The sequence below is a fragment of the Amia ocellicauda genome, chromosome 3, assembly GCF_036373705.1.
Source record: "Amia ocellicauda isolate fAmiCal2 chromosome 3, fAmiCal2.hap1, whole genome shotgun sequence".
Lineage (NCBI taxonomy): Eukaryota > Metazoa > Chordata > Actinopteri > Amiiformes > Amiidae > Amia > Amia ocellicauda.
Window position 1 is genome coordinate 852,200 of NC_089852.1, and position 26,852 is coordinate 879,051.

The 26,852-nt window shown below is 50.7% G+C and overlaps 1 protein-coding gene across 4 annotated transcripts in view; it reads right to left on the reverse strand.

Annotated features, from left to right (window-relative positions):
- LOC136730129 (cyclin-dependent kinase 17) overlaps positions 1-26,852 on the reverse strand; it is a 43,266-nt gene that overhangs the window by 14,102 nt on the left and 2,312 nt on the right. For 3 of the 4 annotated variants that reach the window (XM_066697571.1, XM_066697568.1, XM_066697569.1), the window contains exons 2-3: positions 15,535-15,691; positions 99-232 (exon numbers count right to left, since the gene is read on the reverse strand). In XM_066697571.1, coding sequence (XP_066553668.1) covers positions 99-232; positions 15,535-15,664 — 264 coding nt within the window. In that variant the 5' untranslated portion in view covers positions 15,665-15,691. Of the gene's footprint in view, positions 1-98; positions 233-5,336; positions 7,144-15,534; positions 15,692-26,852 lie in introns of those variants that run through there. The other variant, XM_066697570.1, reaches the window with a different exon arrangement.

Genomic DNA, 26,852 nt, shown 5'->3' on the forward strand with positions numbered 1-26,852 from the left:
ACTGAGGGCCACTGTGTTAGACCTGCGCCCTGGACATGGCCATGCGCTCTGATCTCATCTGATCCCCCCCCTCGGCTCTGAGCGCTGGACAGCGGTACCTCGGTGGAGATGCGCCGGTGGTGGTTGTTCCTCATCCGCACCCGGACCGGGCTCTGGACCTCGTCCGACGACGTGCCGGACGCCTGGTCACTCTCCCCGTCGGAGCCCATCTTCACGTTCTCGTGGACGATACCTGCAGGACACCCAGACGCAGGGGTCAGACAGAGAGGTGGACCGAGACACAGAGACTGACAGGAAGAGAGAGCGAGATGGAGAGAGAGAGGTGGACAGAGGCACACAGACAACACAATGTTTCTGTAGTGCAGCGTGACGCAGTGTGACGCAGTGTGACGCAGTGTGACGCAGTGCAGTGTGTCACTCAACTAGGGAAGGCCGGCTCCCAGGGTGTACAGCACCTCCCACAGGGCTAGCTGGGAGGAGTGTGAGGAGGGAGGGACAGACAGGAACATCTCTGGGGTTTGAGAGCCCTTCCTGTCACCCCTGTCTGCTCTGTCAGTAACTCCCGCCCCCCGGGGGCTGGCTAGTGTGGCATCAGCAGAACGAGAGACAACAGAAGAAAAATAACCAAATAACTAACTAAATAAATGAAGAGTTTGACCTTCTGTGTCTTGCGTTGACAGACCAGCAGGCGATGGGAATAACAATACTGACCGAAACTGAGTCGATCTCCATGAGGAGTGAAACGTCTGTAATTCCCCAGAAGAGCGACAGGAGCAATGCCCTGAACGCATATGGCCAGACAGGGGCCGGAGGGCAAGTCCCCCTCGATGTCAGGCCGGACAGCTGTGCTGACGTCTACAATACAGACACCTCTGCTCCTGTGCTCAGTGTGAACATAGCTGGACACCGCCGCCCTGCGCTGCCACAGCATCCTGCTGTATTCAGGTTTCTTTGGCTGCTGATTGATTTATTAATTGATTGATCGACTGCATTGATGAATTTTGCGAGTCCCCGTGAAGCTCGGCACCAGATCAGAGTTGACACTGCAGTCCTGTGGGCCTCAGAGCCCAAGAGCCGCACCACTCACCATGACAGCAGCGCAGCAGGACAGAGGGAGCGCCGTCCCCCCACAGTGAGCCCCCATCGATGCCTTTCAACATGCCCAGTCTCTCTTCCTCCATTTCGCTCCCTCTGTCTCTTTCTCCCACTCTCTTTCTCCCTACCTCCCTCCCTCTCTCACACACACTAGAGCCCGCACATACATACACATGTGTGCTGTGCAAGACTGCGGCTACACGCCCCAGGTGAGCGTCCCGAGCGATTTTGATCGCTGGAATCTCTCGCAAAAGATCTGCTCCTAATTAAACCCCAGAGGACGAGAGCCGCGGCTGACGCACTGCACCATGCTTGCCCCGCTTCCCCGGCCGCTGGTGTGGAGAGCAGGACCGCGGCCATCCCTCCATGGCATTTCTTTTATCCCTGTTCTCAATATGCCGCCATTTAAGTAGACATACCATCCCTCTCCAGCCTGCCTCCATTGCAGAGAGAGATAGAGAGAGAGACATGCACAAGACAGTTTAGTGCGCTCTCTCTCTCCCCCCTTATCTCTCTACTTCACTGTCTCAACCTCCCCTGCACCCCCCCCCAAAATAGAATAAAAATAAGAGTAGAATCATCCGAATCGCTCAGTGGATCGCTCCAAGTCACGCGCAGTTGTGCGAACTCTTCACAGCTCTGCTTCTCACTCCTATAAATACCCTCTCACTGGGTATTTCTCGCTGCGCTGGCGTGTCAGCCCACGTTAGCAATTCCGCCCCCGTGTTCCAGGGATTGGCCGCTGCGGTTCTGACCCACTTAACGCCCTCGGGGTCTAATCACGGCTTCCACACGCCCAAGGCCCAGCACCAAGATCAGCACACCGTGATCGCAAAACACAAGGCAGCGCGGGGTGCGAGGGGTTAAATGGTCACAGTGAGCAGAGACCATGTGACCGTGTGCCGGTTTGCACAGACAGGTCAGGCGGAGTTCACACACTATTACAGAAAGCTTTTGCCTTTCTGCCCACGTGCACCAACCCTCACCTGTTCACTGTGTGCTTCATGTGTTTGTGATGTATTGAAATGACTGTGTGTGTACAGTGAGGGAAAAAAGTATTTGATCCCCTGCTGATTTTGTACGTTTGCCCACTGACAAAGAAATGATCAGTCTATCATTTTAATGGTAGGTGTATTTTAACAGTGAGAGACAGAATAACAACAAAAAAATCCAGAAAAACGCATTTCAAAAAAGTTATACATTGATTTGCATGTTAATGAGGGAAATAAGTATTTGACCCCTTCGACTTAGTACTTGGTGGCAAAACCCTTGTTGGCAATCACAGAGGTCAGACGTTTCTTGTCGTTGGCCACCAGGTTTGCACACATCTCAGGAGGGATTTTGTCCCACTCCTCTTTGCAGATCCTCTCCAAGTCATTAAGGTTTCGAGGCTGACGTTTGGCAACTCGAACCTTCAGCTCCCTCCACAGATTCTCTATGGGATTAAGGTCTGGAGACTGGCTAGGCCACTCCAGGACCTTAATGTGCTTCTTCTTGAGCCACTCCTTTGTTGCCTTGGGTCATTGTCATGCTGGAATACCCATCCACGACCCATTTTCAATGCCCTGGCTGAGGGACATGGCCCCGTCCATCGTCCCTTTGATGCAGTGCAGTTGTCCTGTCCCCTTAGCAGAAAAACACCCCCAAAGCATAATGTTTCCACCTCCATGTTTGACGTTGGCGATGGTGTTCTTGTGGTCATTCCTCCTCCTCCAAACACGGCGAGTTTAGTTGATGCCAAAGAGCTCGATTTTGGTCTCATCTGACCACAACACTTTCACCCAGTTCTCCTCTGAATCATTCAGATGTTCATTGGCAAACTTCAGACGGGCCTGTACATGTGCTTTCTTGAGCAGGGGGACCTTGTGGGCGCTGCAGGATTTCAGTCCTTCACGGCGTAGTGTGTTACCAATTGTTTTCTTGGTGACTATGGTCCCAGCTGCCTTGAGATCATTAACAAGATCCTCCTGTGTAGTTCTGGGCTGATTCCTCACCGTTCTCATGATCATTGAAACTCCACGAGGTGAGAACTTGCATGGAGCCCCAGACCGAGGGAGACTGACAGTTATTTTGTGTTTCTCCCATTTGCGAATAATCGCACCAACTGTTGTCACCTTCTCACCAAGCTGCTTGGCGATGGTCTTGTAGCCCATTCCAGCCTTGTGTAGGTCTACAATCTTGTCCCTGACATCCTTGGACAGTTCTTTGGTCTTGGCCATGGTGGAGAGTTTGGAATCTGATTGATTGATTGCTTCTGTGGACAGGTGTCTTTTATACAGGTAACGAGCTGAGATTAGGAGAGTCCCTTTAAGAGAGTGCTCCTAATCTCAGCTCGTTACCTGTATAAAAGACACCTGGGAGCCAGAAATCTTGCTGATTGATAGGGGATCAAATACTTATTTCCCTCATTAACATGCAAATCAATTTATAACTTTTTTGAAATGCGTTTTTCTGGATGTTTGTGTTGTTATTCTGTCTCTCACTGTTAAAATACACCTACCATTCAAATTATAGACTGATCATTTCTTTGTCAGTTGGCAAATGTACAAAATCAGCAGGGGATCAAATACTTTTTTCCCTCACTGTATGTAAACATGAGCGTGTCAGTTCTCCACAGGAGTCGCCTCACTGTGCCTCACTGTGCCGCGGCAGGCAGGAAATCCCGACCCAGACCTCACTGCTGTGAGCCTGGCCTTCGTGGCTGTAGCGCCTCTCATGTTCCCCTACAGCTCAGATCTTCAATTACTACTGCCGAACCGTCTCAGCCGGTCAGAGCCGATCCATTGCAGTTCTGCTCGGCTTCTGTTGCCGTCCTACGCCGTCACCCTTCTCGCTGGGATTAACCTTCAGATTAGATCTTCAGCAGCAGGGCTAATTAAGTAATTAAGGATCAATTAAACAATTAAAGCACCAGCTGGAATCAAAAGCCAGCGATGGTCTGGCCTGGACTAGACTGGACTGGATTTTGATCCATAATCACTTTGGCCATCATCCCCCAAGAATGAACCCCGCAAGCCATCTACAGAATGTCCCAGGATCCCACGCATTCCCCCAGCCAGCCGAACACCCACCCAGCCATCGACCCCCATGTGATCGAGCCCGGTCGCCCCGCGCGGCTGCTAGTCTACAAACTCCTCTCTGTACGTCTCAGTTTTAACCACTCGACTCCCAGGGGAATTAGTGCGGAACTGTTGCACTTAATCAAAGTGAGAGAGAGGAGAGCAAATATTGACTAAGCTGTTCGTGCCCCAAAAAAACATATATATATATATATATACACCCCTCACATCTTCCCAATAACCTCCGTCCCAGACGAGGCTCATTAACACATTGAGCTGCAGCCATTGACCTCCATCTGACCCATTAACTCGCAGTTCAGCTCCATTAGCAGACATTTGAATTGCAAAGCAGGTGAGCCGCTCAAAGGGCTCAACAACATGCGTTTGGAAGAGACGCACACGTGTGCACACAGAGAGCAGCAGGAACTCGGTGACCATCGGGAAATTGTCCCGCCCTGCCCCAAACCGTGTCCGTCCCGTCCTGCACTGTCCTGCAGGAAAGACACAGATGTATGGCATTGGGCAGTAGTGTAGTAGTTAGGGCTCTGGACTCTGGAGCACAGGGTTGTGGGTTCAATCCCTGCTGCTGTACTCTTGAGCAAGGTACTTTACCTAGATTGCTCCAGTTGTATAAATGTAAAAAATAATGTGATATCTTGTAATAACTGTAATAGACTGGGACTACAGAAGCAGAAATAGAAATGGTTGAGATGGTAAATGACTGCTTTCTAACTCAATTTGTCAGGGAACCAACCAGAGAGAGTGCATGCATTGACTTGATCTTTTCAAATGACCAAGATAGAGTCAGAGGGACACTAGTTAGAGAACCAATGGCAAATTGTGATCACAATATGGTTAGCTTTGAGGCAAACAATGGTCTAGTTGTAAAATGTATTATATTTTGAATTGCTCTGTTTAATGTAAATCTGAATTTGTAATGTTTGATGCCTTATACTGAACTGTATTCTTGCACTTTTTTTTGCACTTATGCTGTAAGTCGCCCTGGATAAGGGCGTCTGCCAAGAAATACAAATAATACAAAAATATAATGTCCATTGAAAACCCGTCACAAAGGCCAACCCATGCCAACACACCCCGCTCACTCGTCAAACAAATTCTTCTACAGAAAACTTCGCTCAGGATTATTATTTGCATTAATTTATTTTTTCCCAGAACTCTTACCAATGCGATTCCCGGTGGGGCGGCAGGTCTCCAGGAGCTTGAGCATGCGGAAGGGAGAGAGTCTCTGGGGCTCCCGGCCGGAATCTACCATTCTCAGCCCCCGGGGGGACCCAGGGGCCGGGCCGCGAGGGGATCCCGCCAGCGCCCCTCACTCACTCAGACGCAGGCACAGGGAGGTCACCGCGCTGCCCAGGGAACGAGATCCCGTCCCGACGCACTCCCGCCTGACGCCTGTGCAAAGATCTCCGGGGAGTCACTTAGTTTGCGACTTCACGATCGCCCTTATGGAACCCTGTCCTCGGCCTGTCGGTGTCCCTCTCTGCGAGTTTGGAGTTCAGGATTAAAAAATTAAAAATAGATTGAAAAAGACATCCTCTGAAATACTGCAATTATGTAATTACAGAAGCGGAGTGAGAAAAAAGTTATGTATAAAAAAAAAAAAACTGCAGACAAAACGATGCAGAGGAACAGGAATTAGAAAAAACTCTCCCTTCGTGAGCGAGTCACTCTGTGATGATTCCCCGAGGGCAGACGTTCGAGAGACACTCAAACCCGGGGATGACGGGGCACAGGGACCCCCAGGCCGCAGTTCCCCCACTGACACAGACGGAAGGACAGACAGATGAACGGACGTGCAGGTGTGTCTCCGGCCCTCTGTGGGGACAGACTGGCGCAGAGCTGTCAATCAGAAGGAAACCGGAGGAGGAAGAGGGAGAGCGCCTCTAAGATTGAAGGCCAACAGACTGAAAGCCGGTCGTCAGCTCTCCCTCTCTCTGTCCATCTGAGTATCCTGCACCTTCTCTCTCTCTCTCTCTCTCTCCGTTCCTCCGCACCTCCTTCCCCTCACCCTGTCAGCAGTCCTGTTTCCAATCACAAGTCCTTTCGTCTGCTCCCCTCCTCTCCTCTCGAATATTATTATGCGACTTGTTTTTCGTAGAAGCCCCCTTTTGTAGATCTGTTCGTCCGTCTTTCCCTCTCTCTCTCTCAGTTCCCCAGTCTGTTTGTTGTTCTCTGTGCCGCACTCTCCTCTCTCTCCCCCCCCTCTCTCTCTCTCTCTCGTCTCTTTTGTCTCGCCTGGCTGTCAGCAGATGAAAATGGAAATGCCAGCAGTTCTCGCTCTCTCCCTCCTTCGCGCTCTCTCTCTCTCTCTCTCTCTCTCTCTCTCTCTCTCTCCCCAAACTGTGTAAATAAGAGACCTGCTCTTACGTATTCCCCTCCCTCCCTCCAGCAGAGGACAAACCTGCTCTCCAGTTTCTATCCTCCTCTCTCGTGCTCATCTAATCCAGGAGGAAACAGTAGAGCAGACAGTCTTTATATAATTAAGAGCTCTGTAGTTACAACCCTCTCCATTTCTCCCCCTCTCCCCAAACACTCAGGTCAGTGCAGCCCCAGTCCCTCCCTCCTTCTGCTCTCACAGTGCCTTTCCTTCCATTTTATTCATTGCTCTCTCTCTCTCTCTCTGAATGCAAACACTGAGGTCAGTCGAGTCCCCGTGCCAAACCCCCTCTCTCTCTCTCTCTCTCTCTCGGGAGATCCTGGGAACACAGGCCATTATTTATCACAGACAAGAGCCCCAGAAACAGCACTGAGACACCGGCACACTTAACCCCTCGCTGTCCTGTGTGCTCGCGGCAATGACATAGTGCCATTTCAGCACAAAAACTAAAAACAAGCCCACAATGCAACACAACACAAAGAAATGTGGTCTAACCTCCCACGAACAAACACAATACTGCACAATACTAAGTGCACGACCCAATGCAAGGCCAATGCTAAAGAATGCATTAAAAAAGGATTGCCTGCACAATTACACAATAGTCCCTACCCCCCCCGGCACCCATCCAGCCCCCTCCGCCACAGCCAAAGCCCAGCTGGGCAAACAGTCATTGTGTCAAAACATCAGCCAAAAGAAGGTATTTATTTGGAAGGCAGAGATCAGCTCTTAAAGAAATAAATTCAATCAATGCAACAGCCAACACACACACAAAGACTCACTCACACTCACAGACACACAGACACACAAAGACTCACTCACACACACAGACACACAAAGACACACACACACACTGACATACACAGACACACTCACTCACACACAGACACACACTCACACTCACATACACAGACACACACAGCTGCGCTGACTGCAACGGGCTGCTCTGACTGTGGCCTCTCGGACGGTTCAACAGCAGTTAACTGACCATCCGTCTGAGGACAGGGACACTGGTCTGTCTGCCTATTCAGACGCACGGACCATCGATATTGATCCCACTGTCCTGGTGGCGTCGCCCCCCCGCAGCAGCTCAGCAGAACAGCGCCTCTGCGGGCCGAGCTCTTGGACACTCGGTTCCGTCAAATCTGAGCCAGACTTTCCATTTAAAAGCACCTGTCATCTTACTGGCGAATTACTGATTAGTGATTTAAAGAGGAATATGATCAGATCTCGCACAGCCGCGGCTCGGCACGGCATCGGCACACAGGGCATGGGCAGGGCAGCACAGCTCCTGACCGGAGCTTCTCAGAGCTCAAAACGCACTAGTCTTGATATGGGGGGGGGTTATCGATACACTGTAGACACACTATTGATTTCCTCCAAACGTGTGGCAGACGACGCATGGACAAGGGGGACGTGGGGGGGGTGCTGTTCAGGCTGATGTAATGACTGTAAAGTGTAATAACACATGACAGAGCACTCAGGACCGCCTGGCTGGAGCCCAGATCTCCCTCTCTCTCTTTACTTACATTAGAAATGCAGCTGGGAAAATTACTGGAGGGAGAGAGAGAGAGAAGGAAAAGAACGAGAGGTTTGCTGCTGGGAAGGGGGACAAATGGAGGAGAAATCGATCTCCAGTCTTTATATATTTCTATACCTTGTATAAATTGGAATTTGTAGTTGCGTCTCGGCAGAGGACAGCGTAGCGCCTGTACTGCGTCTCGGCAGAGGGCTGTTCACAGTGCAGGTGAATCACTGTGTCAGAGTTCAGTGATGTCATGAAGGTGCAGCACAACAGGCAGCCTCTGTGCAGGGCTGTGCACAACCACAACAAAGGTGCCAGGGCCAGTGTTGTCTTTTAGGGAGGGGAGATTTGCTCTCTCCCTCAGAGACTCACCCAGTCACACTCTCAGACTTACTTACGTGTGTACGTGTGTGTGTGTGTGTGTGTGTGTGTGTGAGATCCTCTGTAGGCCTGATAAAAACAGCAGAAATATATTTTTTTCTGATTGTCGGTTTGTGATTCGTATTTTTTTTTTTTTTATGTACTTTATTTGTTTTTTAATTTTGCTCTGTCAGTCAGCGCACACGTCTCCGTCAGTTTAGGATAAAATGTTGAGGAGAAAAAAATCAATTTGGCAAAGATTAAATCATGAGAGAGAGAGATGGAGGAAAGAAAGACGCATTCTGCAAGAATTCAGAGCGGAGAGACATGCTCACATAAATATATTTTCCTGTTATTGTATTATGTCTTTCCACTGGAGACACCCTTGAGCGACACAAACACACACACACACACACATACACACATACATACACACATATACACATACACGTCGTCTGATTTAATTTACAGCCTCAAGGTCAGAAAAGATGCTTTTTATCCCAGTTATTCAATATAATAGTTTGAGCATAAAGGAGCAGACAGAGGGACACGCACTCGCCTTGCTCTCAGACGGACCGTCACGCACAACAGAACAAATCCCAAATATTTCAGGGTCTGTCTATACAATATCGCCCAGCTCTCCCTCTCCCTCGCTCTCACACACACACACACACACACCATCTTTCTCTCTCCTCCTGTACATACACAAGCCAGTTTAATGCGCATCCCCCTCCGTCTCTCCCTCTATGACTGTCGAACAGAGAAGGCCGCTAAGTAGGTGTGAATCACAGCATTCAGGGAGACAGAAATAAACAAAGACACAAACAAACAAATAGAAACCCGATGGTCCGGACCGCGGCCGACTCAAAGCACTGTGCATTCATCTCAACAATCATTACTACACGTCTCGGCAGACGCCCGTATCCAGGGCAGCTTAAAATTGCTGCAATATATTACATTATTTTTACATACAATTACTGGCTGGGTTTGTACTGGAGCATTCTGGGTGCCCCTCTTCATACAGAGTGGTAGGTGTGTGGAACTCGCCAAGCTGAGGACAAGACGAACATGGTGCAAACTGAAGGCTACTGTATAATACTGTGGTGTAGCATGACTGACTCACTCACACACACACAAATGGAATGACACACACAAATTAACTGACTAACTCATACACACACAGACCCACAAACACAGCCACCGTCAGCACCACACACACACACACACACACATGCACACACGCAAACTGACATGTAGACACACAGTGGGTACTCCACACACACAGTCAGAGAGGGGTTTAATTGGGCAACCCCCGGGCAGAAGCGAAAATTAACAGCGAGTAGTAGGGGGGGGTTCAGAGAAGGTGAACGGCAGATGAAAGCAGAGAGAAATAGAAGGAAGAAACAAGTGTATTGGGGGGGGCAGGATATTTGGGTGCTGCATCAAACACTAATGATCGGGCTAATTAACCAAAAACAGATCAATATAAAATAATAGGCGACACTAAATTAACGACTGATGATGGAATAAGATAGTCAACAACAAGCGAAACAACCACAACACTAGATTATACAACAGACAGAGGGGAATAAGAGGGATATAGCCAGGACGGAGAGAGAGAGGAAAGACGAAAGAGGCGAGAGGGAGAAAGCCGGACCCCGCATTATGAATAAGAGTGAAGTTTCACTGTGATCGCCCCAGTACTTCAGCACAATGATCTAAATGAAGAGCTGTACTATAGCCAGTCCTCTAACACTCGGGTCCTGTCCGTCTCTTCCTGAAGCTCAGCGGCTTCACGCGTCCCTCGGTGTCCGGCTGCCAGGTTCCGCCGGCTGCTCTATAAATACCGGCTGGCAGCAGCAAGCGGTGAGAAACCTGCGCTCAACGAAGCGGGAGGAAAGGAGCCGACGAGGAGAAGGTGTGAAGCACGATTGCCTATTTACAAAAAAGTGTGAGTGAAAAAAAAACTGACAAAACACCACTATATGGAGGAAGGAAATCGGATATTTAAACAGGGCAGAAAAAACAGCACCCCTCGAAGAGCCAGATGAGGGGGAAACCGTGAGCGTGGTGGGAAGGCCTGCGTCCAGCAGTCGTACCGGTCACACTGGCGGAGAATGGCGCCCGTTTGTTCCACTATGGAGATTTACCACAGTACAGCGAGGGGTACCGTGGTACAAACACAGTCATGTCGTATGGTGAAATCACACCTCCAGTGGTTGGTAAAGACCATCACTGACTGGCCAGCGATCTCTCCCACCCACCCGACACAGCGGCCTCTTCGACAGACAGTTAGTTTTAGGACTTGCTCACGGCGAGTTTTAAACGGTGGTTGGGGAGGAGGAACTCTGAACTCTGTGAACCTTCTTCTACAGACACCTGTTGGTTTTGTCTGAACTCCTGCAGTAAAAGCACTGCATTGCCACCACAATAACCGCTCGACACTGAAGCCCCTGCACAGCCGCACCGCAGCGGGCAGGGGAAGTACAGAGCTGGGTGTTTTTGTCATCGGCATGTTCCAGACTCGGACACGTCTGCCAAGAAATAAAGAAAGCAGGCGAGCAAAGGGGAGAGGAAAAAAATAAATTGGTTAATTCATTTAATTCTGATCCTATTTTCCAGCCACTTCTCTCCTCCGCCTCTTTCTCTCTCTCTCTCTCTCTCCATCTCCTCTCCCTCTCCCGGCAGCGAGGGCGAGTGGGAGGGCTTGGCACAGTCTGTCTCTTCAGCCTGATGTGGCAGAACTAATCCTGATGTAATTTGGGGGGGAGAGACAATGCAGGAGCCCAGACTGGGGCCGGCATTGAGCGAATGCTGAGCACCACCTGAGCGCCACGCTGCAGAGAGAGCTGCCACCACCGAGGGGCACTGCCACAGCGCCACACACACACACACACACACACACACACACACACACACACACGGCAGGACACGGGGGCTTGGACAGCATCTCACTTGCGCAAAACCTCCTGTCTTGATTCCCGCTGACTGTCATGGCTTGTGAATGAACAACGCGTGGTGATGCACGCCGGCAGAGTGAACACAGCTCCTCCGCACAGCAGAGTTCTCCCACACGTGTTCTCATCCGTCCGCCGTGTTCACCGCGCACACACAACTCCTCAGGGGCCCCCGGACTCCTGACGTCACTGCGGCCGTTGTTGTAAAAGAGGTTTATATCAAACTCTGGTTGACTTCCGCAGTCAAATAGACACAATAGAGAGATGCCCACACGCACATGCACACGCACACACACACACAAGCACAAGCACACACATAAGCACACGAAGGGACAGCTACCCCCAAGGCCCTGCTGCGGCCCCGTCGCTCAATATTGACCTCCCTAAGCCCTTGAGCTTAGACAGCTTCCTCTGCGTGAGTCAGGTTCTCTCACTCTCTCTCGCCCGCCCCGGCACTCGCAGTCCCGATTCATCTCCCTCTCGACCCCGAGAAGAATAGCAGGATTAGAGGGGCTGTGCAGCGCCGGCGCTGGGCAGGGCCGCAGAACACTAGTCGCAGGAGTGGTGCTGACTGCGGATTCCCCCCCTAATACCGGCAATTACATTACACTCTCACACACACACACAATCCCTCTCCTAAGCCACGTCATTGACGATGCCTCACCACACTTGCCAAGGTAGGACAGAGGCCAGATGTGAGGAAGAGGAGAGGGAGAGGTAACTGACCTTGCGATGCCCGAGCCGTAATAGCTTAATTGCTCTCTGAAAGGTCTCCGCATCCCTTTGGACCGCAGCAGCTCGGGACACAGCGCTACAGCGAGTGGAAGGGGGTGCAGCCGCCCCACACAGGCACTCAGCGTCAGGACAGGGCTAGGCTTTGCGTTTATACTCTATGCATGTCACGATACAGGGTTGGACAATTAACAATATATATATAAATACACATGTATATAGACTGAACCTGAACACTGGTTAGACTGCCATGCGACTCCCTCACTGACCCTCAGCATGGGGGTCCCAGCCCTGGTCCCAGAGGAGCCCCACCCCACTGGTTTGTGCTCCAACCGAGCTCTCAATCATTTAATTGAACCTTAACTGAAATCTGCTTAGAATTGACTTTTAAAATTGATTAATAAAAGTTGAATAAGTTCTTTATACAATTCTATACTTAAACCCCTACCGTTTAAAATAATTAAAAGTCTCTGATTTAGGAAATTATTAGATCAGTTAAGGGTTCAATTAAGTAATTGAGAGCTCGGTTGGAACAAGCTGTGTAGGGAACCACTGACACACAGCACTCCTGTCATTCCTGAGGTTCCCCAGCAGAGGGCGAACCCACCCAAGCGTCGGCTTCACCTTCCTGCGTTCACCGACCACTAAATCAGTTTAATACATTCCTTCTGAGCAGAGTGCCGACTAGACCGAACTGCATAAAGACCCGACGCAGGGCTACAGTACACAGCATGAGAAACAGCCAACTGCAGAACAACGGAGAGCAAGGAAGAGGCGGAGATGAGAATGGACAGACAGCGAGGGGGGGGTGATACAATGAGAGTAACAGTTACAGAGAGTGATCGAAGGAGGAATTGAGCCCAGCAGACGGCAACAGTGAGTGAGTGTGACAGACTGACAGCACAGGACACAGCACAGACGGGGCCGAACAGCGATAGAGAGAGAGAGAGAGAGAGAGAGAGAGAAAGAGCGAGAGATGGGGGGTGGAGGGTGAGAAGAATAGAGCTGGACAGAGCGAGAGAGAGAGAAAGAAATGGGCAGTGAGAGACCGAGAAAGACAGAAGGAAGCAGATGGGCAAAGAAAAGAGACAAAGGCAAAGAGAGGAGAAAGACAGGCAGAGAGAGAGAGCGTGCAAGTCTGCAAGAAAACAAGATGGGCACATCAAGATGAGATCAGGAGCGAGTGAGCGGCAGAGAGAGAGGAGAGAGCAAGAGCAACACAGACACACAGACAGAAAGACAGACACAGAGAGAGAGAGAGAGACGCTCACCAAGTGAGCTGGTCCTCTCCAGAGCCAGGTAGGGCCGGTCCGGCGGGCCGCCGCCTGGGTCCCTGCGCAGAGCGACCCGACTCAGAGAGCCCGCATACTGGCGCAGAAACGACGGGGCGCTGTGAGAGGGGTGCGGACGCACGGCACACACCATCACCTCTGAGACACAGGGAGGAGGGAGGGAGAGAGAGAGAGAGAGAGAATAGAGGAGGGTAGAGAGGGTGTGAAAACAGGGGATCAGCGGACAGGGAGAGAACGGAGAGGACAAGAGGCAGTTGAGAGGGGAGGAGGGGGAGGGAGAGGAGAAAGAGGAGATGCAGGAGAGGGGGATAGCAGAAAGGGAGGCCAAAGGGGAGAAGAGAGGGAAAGGATAGGCAAGAGGAGGCAAAGAGGAGCGGTCAGGAAAAGGAGGGAGGGGATAGAGAGAAAAAAACCAATAAGCAGCGTGGCAGCTCAAGGAGAGATGCCTGGACAGTTTCAACTCCATTGATCCATCTCCCAGCAGAACGATACAAATAATCAGTTAAGGGAAGAAAACAACACCATTTTTTTTTTTTTAAATAACAACCATGAACAGAGGGAGAACCCCCCTACAGAGAGAAAACGCACTTCAGACAAGTCAACAGAAGTGTGACAGGGACGCAGTTATGAAACGATGTCAATGAACAAGGACAACATGCCAGCATTCGACACGTGACAAGAAACAGCCAATGGGATGACAGGAGGCAGATGGACTGGCCAATGAAACCGGATCATGCAGCAATGGTTCACATGGAACCCCGCCCACAGGGAGGGATTAGCCAATGAGAGCGCAGGGCCTCACCGCAGGTCCTGCATCCGGGGAATGCGCAGCACAGAAACATTTTACATTTCTTACGAACATCGCGGCTCCCTCTCAACACCATATCTCCAGCGGCGGGGAGAACACAATCTCAGAAGATCAGAAGAGGAGATGCAGGAGACGGGGGATCCAGTGTAAGATGGTCGTGTGTTTCTAAAGCGCACTGATCTGGGGCTCAACCATCACAGGGTGTGGACACAACAAAACTGCGCTCTCCGCTGAAGAGACACAGTAAGGGGGACCCTGCACTATTTAAACACAGAGAGAGGGAGAGGGAGGGTGCTGGGGGTTAGGAGTGACATTAGGGCTAGAGGAAGAAGCGAGAAGGGGAGGAGACTGACTTCAGTCAGTCAGAAGTGAGAGCAGTAGAGAGAACAGAGGAGGAAGAGAGGAAAAGGATAGAAGAAGGAATGCTTGTAAGGAAAGAGATAGAGAGAGAGAGAGAGAGAGAGAGAGAGAGGAAGGGGACTGTTGGTTAGGGACAGACTCCTGGCACATACTGGTGCTCTCCCAGCATCCTCCACAGCACTACACATCACTGCACTGTATATCACAACACGGACAGCACACTGCAGACCAGAAACCCCCAGCAACTACACGTTTACTCCCTCCCTCCCTCCCTCCCTCCCTCCCTCTCTCTCTCTCTCTCTCTCTCTCTCTCTCTCTCTCTCTCTCTCTCTCTCTCTCTAAGTACTGCCCCCCCACCACACAGCTCTGAAGCCAGACTGACTGGGTGATGAGGGTTTGCTCTCCTCCGCTGTGTGTTGCACTGTGTGGCACTGTGCTGTGCTCGGCGTTTGAGCTCTGTGCTGTGCCGTAGTATGAAGCACTGTACCGTCCCGTGTGAAGTGCTGTGTTGTGCTGTGTTGTGCTGTGCTGCAATCAGTCAGTCAGTGCGTCAGTCAGTCAGAGCACCCCCGCTGTCTTAATGACAGGGTGGCGGCTCGGTGGGGCGGCTGCCTGCTCTGACCTGACTGCCTGGCTGGCTGAGCTCCACTCCTGCGGCTTGCAATTATCGTAATCACAGAGCACGGCGCCCCCCTCCCCGGCTCACAGACGCCTGCAGTATCGCCAGCCAGCCCCAGAGGGCAACAGTCCCCCCTGTCCGTTCTGTGTTCTAGTGCCCTGTGTGTTCTACAGCTCGGTACCACGGCAGGCATCGCTCGGTGTCGGGGGAAAGGAGCTGCACAGAACGGCTGTGTGGCGCTGACACTGCAGTGAGGCACAGAGGAGGGTGAAGATGATGAAGATGATGGTGGGTGGCGTGGCGTGGCGTGGTGGATGGGGGGTGTGCCTCACCGTTGTCATGCGTGGCGCTGGGCTCATCCAGCGTGATCTGCTCAGCCAGCTCGGACAGCGAGTCGTCCACCGGCCGCGTGCTGCGCAGCGACATCGAGAGGCGCCGCTTGATTATCTTCATCCTATCCATCCGGGGCCACAAAACGGGGCCAGTGGCCTGAGAGAGAGAGGGAGGGAAGACATGGGAGAGGAGAGAGAAAGGGAAGGATAATCAGTCCATCAGCAATCATTTAAGCAATTACAAGTAAATCAAACTGTGAAATGAGGAAAAGACTCAAAGCTTTCTTTTCACTCATCCCCTACAGCAGTACATACATACACTCACACTCACACACTCATGCATACCGCACACACACTGCACATGCACACTGGGCGCAACTCAATCAGTCTCACTGGCAGGCGCAGTTTAATAACCCGGGGCTAATGGCTCTAAAAGCATCGCTCTTAATTGCTGGCTTGAGATGCTGCTCTGAGGTGAGGGTGACTCCGTCATTCAGGAGAACAAGGAGCAGCGCAGCGTCATCTCCCATGGAGGGAGAGAGAGAGACGGAGAGATAGAGAGGATGACAGTGAGCACTAAACTGGCTTGTACATGTCTCTCTCTCTCTCTCTCTCTCTCTCTCTCGCTCTGCTTTCATCTCTTGCTCCTTCTCTGCTTTCATCTTTGTCTGTCTCTCTCTCTCCCTCCCTCCCTCCCTCTCTCTCTCTCTCTCTCTCTCTCTCTCTCTCTCTCTGTGTATTGGAAGACAGGCTGGTCTGTGCCTGCATCAAGTGCATATTAACAACTTAGGCAACTTCAAATGACAAGCAGAGGGAGAGAGAGGGAGAGAGCTGAGACCTGGGAAAAAGAGGCTCCAAAATATCACAGAAGTAAATAAACTTCAAAGTTTTCAGTGCACTATTGGTGCGGCTCTGTCAATCCAGACACATGTAAGGCAGCGGGATGGCAGCCTGTGGGATGATGTCACTGTTCACTCCTCACCCCCCCCGCTCCCCTCCCCCAGTCCACTCCACTCCAAGGCCAGACCTGCAGCAGCCTCTCCCTCAGGCAGGCAGCCCGGCTCTCAAACACTACAGTGCGGTGATGGCAGGACACAGCGTCTCTGAATGGGTTATTGTACAGGATACAGTCAGATGCTGTGGTGTTCGAGCTTGCTCCGTGTTGTGTTTGGCATTTTGTCATAGTTGTATTATCTCCATGTCAAGGCTTATTTTTATTTTGAGTAAACATCACATTCTTAGTAGTAATAAGAATAGTAACTGTTGTTGTAATTAACTGTGGTGGTGTGCGTGTGGGTGTGTCTGTGCCACTGTATCGGTGTATGTGTGAATAGCTGTGTGTTTGTGTGCGTGTGTGCATGCGTGTGTGTGCGTGCATGTACGTGTGTGAGGGTACAAGTTACAGAATGTGAACAGGAGACAGAATTCCAGCTAGAGTCATTTTGCCATTTTGTGTGTTTTCGTTGTTTACTCCAGGAGCCGAGGGGAATTCCTGTGCACGAGCTCATATGGTCTGGGAAATCCTTAAAGTCAAAGCTATTCATTTAAAATCAATTACATAATGAATTGGCTTAATTGATTAATTGGATTAGATAAATTGGGCTTCAATGCTGTTCACAGTGTGAAGAGATGGCATCAGTACCACAGCTCCCCAGAGGCCGAGAAACCCGACTCCCTGTTCCCTCTGAGCACCATCAGGCAGGAGTAGAGATGGGCTGTCGTCTCTGAGGCACGCTCACTCCCATACACTCACTCCCATACACTCACTCCCATACACTCACTCCCATACACTCACTCCGACTTCAACACGCTCACTCCCATATGCTCACTCCGACTCCGACACGTTCACTCCGATATCCACAGGTACAAAACAACCACCAGGGATCAGAGCATGGAGTCTCCCGTGTCTTCATTACCTTTTTTTCTTATTAATTCTCCTCTCTTGCTTAAAACCGCATTACAGCACAGAGGAACGGGGGGGGGGCAGTGCAGCACTTTGAAAGAGAGAATGAGAGTATGAGTGAAGGTGTCAGAGAGACCGAGAGAGAGAGAGGTGACAGAAAGTGACAAACGGAGATGAAAGAAAGGTGGTGAGGGAGCGGGGGAGAAAGACATGTAGGGGAGAATGCAGAGGAAGGAGGAGGGATGGGTGAGGAGGAGAGAGGCAGTTCTGGAACAGCTGCCACACAGAGACAGAGAGGATGAGAGAAAGAGGTGAGCCCTGGACCGGCCACAGTGAACACAGCAGGAGTGAGCGGGAGAGAAGGAAAGAGAGAGAGAGATGACAAATAGCACGACTATGCAGTGGCTTTGACCCTGTTCCCCAATTCAGTCAATGAGAGCAGCAGCACAAACGCAGACCCCCGAGGTGCAGGGGGCACGGAGTGACAGCGGCTCCAGGGTGGACAGCTAGAACCCGAGGTCAGGAGAGTCCAAACGCAGGCGAGAGCGGCCCGTTTAAAGCAGAGCTGCAGATCCACGGAGACTGAACATATATCAATAAATAAAGACCCAGTCCTTGAATACATAAAGTGAATGAGTCATCTTTTAGAGGTGATGTAAGAGAGAGATAGAGGGGTTATACATCATTGATAATACTTGTTTGACTTGTCAAACCAATACAGTAGGCAAACTCCAACTCAACAGTGCAAGACAGAGAGAGAGAGAGAAAGAGAAAGAAGTGCTTTGCTCTGGGTGCCTGGGAGAGGGGGCGATCTTTGACCTCAGTGCAAAGGTTGTGCTTTACGTGTCAGACACACACCCGAGTCAGGGGCCGGCCCGCAACCACATGACATCACCGTCGAGCCCCGAGCCGAACAGCTAGAGCAAGGCAGCTCTGACCGCTGCGCCAAACATGCCTCCCGAGGGGCCAGAAATCACCCTGTTGTTTGGTATCGTTTACAAAAAAGGACTCTGGTCTCCAGGTTAAACTAACAGTTATATCATCTTAGTGATGTTACTTGAAGAGGGCACAGCCACTAGGCCCAGGCCCGGAGCCGTGGCCCGCCCACAGACCAGTCCTCCTGCCCCCGCCCCGCTGCCCTGGAGGAGTCTGTGTCGTCTCCTCTGCGCCCCAACCTGTGGCAACAGTGCTGAAATAAACACCGAAACAACGGAGCCGAACTGAGCCGAGGGTCCAGGGTCTCTCACCGCTGTGGAGGCTTGTCTGGGTGGATACGAGCACTGAAGATTACTGCCAATGCCTCTGCCCAGTCTGATGTGTGAGAGTGTGTGGGTGTGAGTGTGCGTGCATCCACGAACACAAATGCACACAAGCATGCACACACACTAACGCACACGCACAAATGCATGCATGCCCGCACACGCACGCAAAAGCACACAGAAACCTCCACAGAGATTGAAAGACAATAGTATCGCTACAAAACACCAAACATTGAACTGAACAAACACCTTCTGACCTCAGATAGCTCAACTACAAATCTATCTGAACTAATACTGCACAGATCATTAAATAAGTTCTCAAAGTTATCAGGTACCAAATGAGCGCAACGCTTTTCTGAATTCATTCTTATATTCTTATAGAAATAAACTGTTTGTGTGTGAGAGAGAGAGAGAGAGAGAGAGAGAGAGGGAGGGAGAGAAGGAGAGAGCTGTATACAGTATCCACAGCGCAGAGGCCAGGGCGCCAGTCTAGCGTGCGTCACTCCAAACCCCAGCTGACGAAACCCTGTAACACTGCGGAGAAAGCTGGGCTGCCCACACCGAGTCTTTACAGCAAGAGCCTGTGCATCCTCCCCCCCACGGCCACGCACACACAGGCCCGGGAGCCACGGCACAGAGACAACACGCAGCACAGCAGGCCCCAGGCCAAACACCAAGCACAAACGGAGCACACACCGACCACCAATCTCTGGAAGAGCCCAGTACCTCTGGGGGGTGTAATCTTGCATTATTATAATTACAAACAATTAATTTATCTGGCAGGCATCTTCATCCGAGACAAGGACACGGACAAGGCTTCGAGCTGTACAATATAATCCACTCCCAATGGTATATTTTACAACCCTCCACCAACATAACTCCAGGGCACAGGGGGCACACAAAGAACGAAACTGCAGAACATTACAAACCACCGAAAGCGCCAAACTCACGCAGATGGAAAGGGCAGGAGAGCAGCCCAGGCCGCTCGCATGGGGTTAACGGGCTGCACACACACGCGCTCCTCTCCGATCTCCGTTTGCCCAAAGGGACACGAGGCAAAGATATTTTTAAGTCTGCGCTCCACTTCCTGCGTTATATAACCCCGCTGCAAAATTCCCACCGTCTTGCTTTGATACAGCTCCAAAACCAGGCGTTTAAAAACAAAAAACAGAACGGCATTGTGTGACAGTGGAGAATAACGAGATGTGAACAGGATGTCGCTGTGCGGTTCAGTTGTCTTCAATTCCAAATTAGAACATGCAGAAATCATTCATTTTAATGAGGGACACGAATAGAGGTAAAAATTGTCCTACGGGGCAATTTAGGTTGATGTTAGAGCGCTGTTCTGAGTATTTCAGCTGATCAAAGCAGGGTTTAGATCTGGGTGAGAGTTAGGGTTCGAGTCCCCAGTGGCTCAGGCTGCGTCTCCACTGAACCGGACCGGGCGTGGGGGTGTCCGGCCCACGGGTTCAGGCTGCCGTCCGGGCCCACAGTGCGGCTCGAAACGGGCTGCGAACACAGCGCTGGGGGGGAGCATCTCTCCTGCCGACACCGCAATGCAGCTGCACAGTTCAGCAGAAAGATTCTGAATATTAATTAGGCGTTAGGTTAATTTATTGCCAAAGCTGTATTTAACAAAGATGTGGATGTTAAGAACACAATCAATACTGCAAAAAATTGAAAATTAGAAAGGAGAAATTGGCAACGATAAAATTAGGGATTAAATTAGGTTTAATTAGGGTACAAATTGAAAATACAAATGGTCAGTGGTGTATGGATGCAATCACAGCTCAGAAGAAAGACAGACCCATTAGTGCCAATTAGTTAATTGATGGGATTTGCCGATGCAGAAGTTGAAAAGATAATTACATTTACGTTTTGTTACAGACAATAGATTTTGACCTACAGAATTGCTACACAAATTAAAAAATATATTTCCCTCCCTGCACACACACACACAAAGATGATTCCGTGTCGTTGCGCAGATTCGTTCCAAAGTAAACCCAAAGCCCAGAGAGCTCGGCTCACAGGGGTCACTCCCCCGGCTAGGCGAGACGCAGCCGGAGGAAGCCTCTCATTTTCAGACCTCCGACACTCCAGTGAAATATCCCGCATATATATTTAAGAAGAACTGCTTGCACATGCATTTTTGTGTGTTAACGGTCTTTAATTAGAGGTGGCGGCGAGGCGGGGGAGGGAGGTGCGGCGCACCACGGCCCAGCAGCTCCCGGAAGCATCTCCCCACGAAAACTGCATCGGAAACCCAGAGGGCTGCCCAGGGTTTCACATCGTTCAACTCCGAGACTCGGGCGGAGAGACATTCACTCCCAGCCATGAAAACACCCGACCTGCCGAGGACAGGGAGAGCCTCTACATAGGACCCGTCTTCATTCCACTTTGCAAAGGCATTAGCGGCAAATTGGATTATTGTCTGTAACAGGAGAATCCTTCGAAATTTGAACAGTGCAATAGTGAGCCAACTAGAGAGAGGGAGAGAGGAAAGATGATGCACGCAGATCAGAAAGTATATTACAGTAGGTGAGGTTATTGAATTTGACAGAGAGGGGGAGAGAGAGATGAGATGAGAGAGGGAGATCAGAGGGTGGGAGGGAGGCAGAGAGGTAGAACTCCATAAAAGAGGAAATCTGTGAGTGTGTGTGGTGAGGGGGGAGGGGTGTGTGTGTGGTGGGGGTTCTCTGACAATTCTGAAGTCTTGAGGCGGGGGGGCAGGTACGTTCCAGAGTGTTGGGGAGTTCTGAACTCGGTGGGAGAGCTCTTGACTGCTGCGCCCCCACCCTCCCGCTCCGCCGTCAGACAGAAGGAGAAGCAGAGGCAGAGGCAGCCTGCAGGGACTGTCTGACTCATCCCCCTCTCCATCGCTCCTCTCTCCCATCCACTCCCTCCCACCTTCCCCTTCTCTCTCCCGGTGTCAATCTCAGAGCATGTACGCAGTGTCTCCCCTCCTCCCTCCCTCCCTCCCTCCCTCTCACTTGCTCTTTCCCTCCGTGTGTGTATATATATACACACACACGTATGTGTATACAGTGCCTATAGAAAGTCTACACACCCTTGTACTTTTTTCACATTTTGTGGTTTCAGTGCCTCAGAGTTTCATGCATTTAAATTAGGATTCCACTCATCCACACGCCTTACTTCAACACAGTCAAGGGGGAAAAACATCGTTATTATGAAGAAATACACTCACCTAAAGGATTATTAGGAACACCATACTAATACTGTGTTTGACCCCCTTTCGCCTTCAGAACTGCCTTAATTCTACGTGGCATTGATTCAACAAGGTGCTGAAAGCATTCTTTAGAAATGTTGGCCCATATTGATAGGATAGCATCTTGCAGTTGATGGAGATTTGTGGGATGCACATCCAGGGCACGAAGCTCCCGTTCCACCACATCCCAAAGATGCTCTATTGGGTTGAGATCTGGTGACTGTGGGGGCCAGTTTAGTACAGTGAACTCATTGTCATGTTCAAGAAACCAATTTCAAATGAGTCGACCTTTGTGACATGGTGCATTATCCTGCTGGAAGTAGCCATCAGAGGATGGGTACATGGTGGTCATAAAGGGATGGACATGGTCAGAAACAATGCTCAGGTAGGCCGTGGCATTTAAACGATGCCCAATTGGCACGAAGGGGCCTAAAGTGTGCCAAGAAAACATCCCCCACACCATTACACCACCACCACCAGCCTGCACAGTGGTAACAAGGCATGATGGATCCATGTTCTCATTCTGTTTACGCCAAATTCTGACTCTACCATCTGAATGTCTCAACAGAAATCGAGACTCATCAGACCAGGCAACATTTTTCCAGTCTTCAACTGTCCAATTTTGGTGAGCTTGTGCAAATTGTAGCCTCTTTTTCCTATTTGTAGTGGAGATGAGTGGTACCCGGTGGGGTCTTCTGCTGTTGTAGCCCATCCGCCTCAAGGTTGTACGTGTTGTGGCTTCACAAATGCTTTGCTGCATACCTCGGTTGTAACGAGTGGTTATTTCAGTCAAAGTTGCTCTTCTATCAGCTTGAATCAGTCGGCCCATTCTCCTCTGACCTCTAGCATCAACAAGGCATTTTCGCCCACAGGACTGCCGCATACTGGATGTTTTTCCCTTTTCACACCATTCTTTGTAAACCCTAGAAATGGTTGTGCGTGAAAATCCCAGTAACTGAGCAGATTGTGAAATACTCAGACCGGCCCGTCTGGCACCAACAACCATGCCACGCTCAGAATTGCTTAAATCACCTTTCTTTCCCATTCAGACATTCAGTTTGGAGTTCAGGAGATTGTCTTGACCAGGACCACACCCCTAAATGCATTGAAGCAACTGCCATGTGATTGGTTGGTTAGATAATTGCATTAATGAGAAATTGAACAGGTGTTCCTAATAATCCTTTAGGTGAGTGTATATCAAAAATACAAAACTAAAATAGTGTAAATCCTGGGGGTTCAGGCCAAGGAGAGATTCGAACCCCTCAAACACAGCGCAGCCACCTTAATCGCTTAACTAAAAGGCCCGGGATCGTTACATTACCCTCCCCAGTAGTTACAGCACACCCTCGCACTGCTCTTCCTTCCCCTCACTCGAGATGCAGGCTCATTTATCCCACCACTAACACCAATGTGACACCCTGGGGGGTTCCAGCCATGGCGACATTCGAACCTCTGCCTCCTGTACCACAGTGCAGCGGCCTTTACCGCATCACTAAAATACCCCTTAGCGTGGCCTCAGGATCACTACCATATTATAGTTGTCTCCATCCCCCTCAGTTCATTCTTGGTGGAAGCTTCTGTTGGGATCGGTCTCTACCAACTTTGCACACCCAGATTTTACAAGATCTTATTTACTAAAATGTTCAAGCTCGTTTCTCGGGGAATGTTGATGGACAGCAATCTTCAAGTCATGCCTCACATTTTCAATTGGATTTGGGTCGGGGCTCTGGGCCACTTAACGACATTTACCCATTTGTTCCTTAGCTGCGCCACTGTAGTTTTGACTTGGCGCTTTGGATCGTTGTCCTACTGAAGGGTGAACCTCCATCCCAGTTTCTGCTTTATAGCAGAGAGCAGCAGGTTTCCTAAAGGACTTTTCTGTACTTTGCTCAGTAAATTGTGCCCCAGTCCCCACCGATGAGAAACATCCCCAACATGATGCTGCCCCACAGAGGAACCTACAGGCCTGCTGAACTGATCCTGAAATCATGAGCATCACTGCAGTTTAACAACGGTGGAGTCACTGAACTTGGTGTGTGATTGTGAAGGTCATGGCTGACACCTGATCTGATTTAGGATTGGGGGTGGACACTTATCCAACCAAGCTATTTCAGTTTTTATTTCACTCTCTCACCACCTTCCTCTTCTCTCTACCTCTCCCCAGAGTGTCTCCGCCAGACCCCATGTGTCCCCTCTCTCTCAGACAAGACTTTGTTCAAGGAAGTGTCAGCGTGGCTGTGCCCGTGTGTGACATCACCACCCTGTAACACACTGACAAGCGGCACGTTCGCAGGGCCTCACGCGCTCACTCCCTGCCAACACACCAAATTTACTGCCCCTCATAAAACCTTCCCTGACAGACACTCACTCTCACACACGTGTGCAGCCACTCTCACACACTCACCGCCTGGAGTTATGCACGGGCTGACTGTACTGTACTGCGGTAGTTTAATTTCCAGATTAACTAACTCAAATTAAAATAGCCCCAGTGCACAGCAGTGTGTTATTTTTGTGACACACGCAGACGCACAGCCCTGGCTTTTCAAGGTGACAGCAGGGAGAAACACTGACAGCAACTTGATTTATTCAGAGCTCTCTCTCTCTCTCTCTCTCTCTCTCTCTCTCTCTCTCTCTCTCCTGACTTTTTTTGGGTTGCTAGGCTACCCGTAGCTGCAGATTTATTTATTTACTATTCCTGTGATGCATACTCCCTCCGGACAAACATCTTCACATTCTCCGCACTTCTTAAAACATTTACTCACACACTCTCACTCACAAATAGATACTATATTACACGTTCACGTACTGGGTGTGCGAAAGCCCCGAGCCCTGTGATAATTAACAAGACCGTTTATTTACCTGGTTCCTCAGGACAGTAAACGTTGGACAAACAGTCTCCGCAAACTCGCTGACAGGTGGACCCATCTTGCAAGTCCGACAACATCTACTGTAGGCCGGCCCAGGTAAACCAACTGTGCTGTTAATTATGGCAGTATTAATAACCGTCACCCTGTATATCAATACATACTACACGCACACAGTCACGCACACGCACAGGGAACACAAGCCTACCTGGCCCAATCCCTCAAACACCACTCCTCCCTCACTCAGCAGGGTCCCTGTCTCCGGCACAGGACACCACAGCACCCCTCCTTTGGAAATGAGGCATGATTTCACAATGAAGGAAAAATCCCTGATACATAAAACACACGCAGACACACACTGATGGACACACACACCATGTGTTACAGCAGGGTTCACTTGGGTAAATAAGTAGGTATTCTCAGCACACATGCGCACATGCACACACACACGCACACGACAGAACCCGCCTGTGGACTACATCTTGTCTCTCCCTCTCTCTGTGTGCGCATGTGTTTCTGCCCCTCTCTGTCTCTCGATCCCTCTCTCACTCCTTCACTGTTGCTCTTGCTCTCAGTTTCAATCTGTCTTCCATATCTTCCACCCCCCCTTCCGCTCTCTCTCTCTCTCTCTCTGTCTCTCACTGATGCTTTGCCTCTGCCTCCACTCAGTCTCTCTCTCCTCTCTCTCTTGGTCTCTCAGGTCTTGTTCGTTGCCTCTCTGTCCGCTTCACTTTGTCTCTTCACCTCTGCTTTTATGCTGTCCTCACCTAAAGCCTCCCCCCCCCGAGAGTGCCGCGCAAGACAGCAGCCCAGGTAACCGAGCGCTGGGTCGGCCTGAAATGGCTGGATGTGACACAAGGGCGACAGGAGTGAAGACGGCTGTGGAGCAGAACGCAGCGCTGCGGAGTAACGCACTCAAAGCCCAGAGTGTGGACCCACCCCGGGGGCTACAGCTCTCCTCCCCCAGCAAGGTGCGTCAGTGGACAGATCTGCCCCAGACGAGTGTGTTTTGGAAAACTCCCTCTCCCTCTCCCTGTGTGTCTTCCCCGGGTGAGAAACTCATTTAGAGAGCGAGCGCAGGCTGTAACTCTGGAGTTCAGACTCTCCTCGGGACACCAGACATCCATGCAAACTTCAGATAACAGAGAGCAGACGTGACCCCCGACTGCTGGAGCTGCACAAGCACACTGGGAGGATGACCAAAACCCAGATGATAATTTACATTCAGTCAGGCAAGACCGGACTCATTTGGGGGGTTTGTTTCCTGTAACGGCCCCCAGCTTCTGGAAACATAAGCAGCCTGTAGAGGCAAGACGGTCTTTACTGTGCCTGTAAATCACAGCTCCCTCACCCTCTCCCGAGACTGGCGGACTACACAGTTCGTTGAGCTACATCATCGGGCAGAAGAAGGTAGGCTGCCCAGCTCACCTCAGACCCCCCAGCAGCACAGGACAGACAGACAGACAGACAGGCTCACAGCACCCCTCCACTGTCACAGCGTCATTATTGCTCTCGAAGAAACGGACCCTGTTTGGCGTTGTTAACTTGTACTGGCCAGCAGGTGCCAGGCCCGGCCCAGTCCACTCTGAACTCTGCCCCGTGCCCGGGGGATGTATTAATCGAAAGCCTATCGGCTCCAGAGAGCCGGAGAGAAAGTGGAGGTGGTGTAAGGGGTGGTAGTGGGGGAGGTGGAGGGGAAGTAGAGATGGAAGGAGATACTAAACATAAATAAACAGAGAGAGAGAGAGAGAGAGAGAGAGAGAGGGCCCTTTGTGTTGTCTGCAGCTCATTAACTCCAGCGCTCCCCAGTGGCCGTCTCATTAGCTCACTGAGAGGTCAGACTGTATTAACCCCCGCCGAGGTCACAGACAGCACAGTGCCAGTGGGGAGACGGACAGATGGAGGGACAGATAGACACGCCGACAGAGACATGCAGGCCGAGGCACACTGATCCCCTAATCCCCGAACAGCTACCTGTCCACTCAATTATCAATTAGGCCTAACAATTGTTCAATTAGTTTACCGCTGAAGCAGTTAGGACAGAATCAGTCACTTCTCTGTGGCTG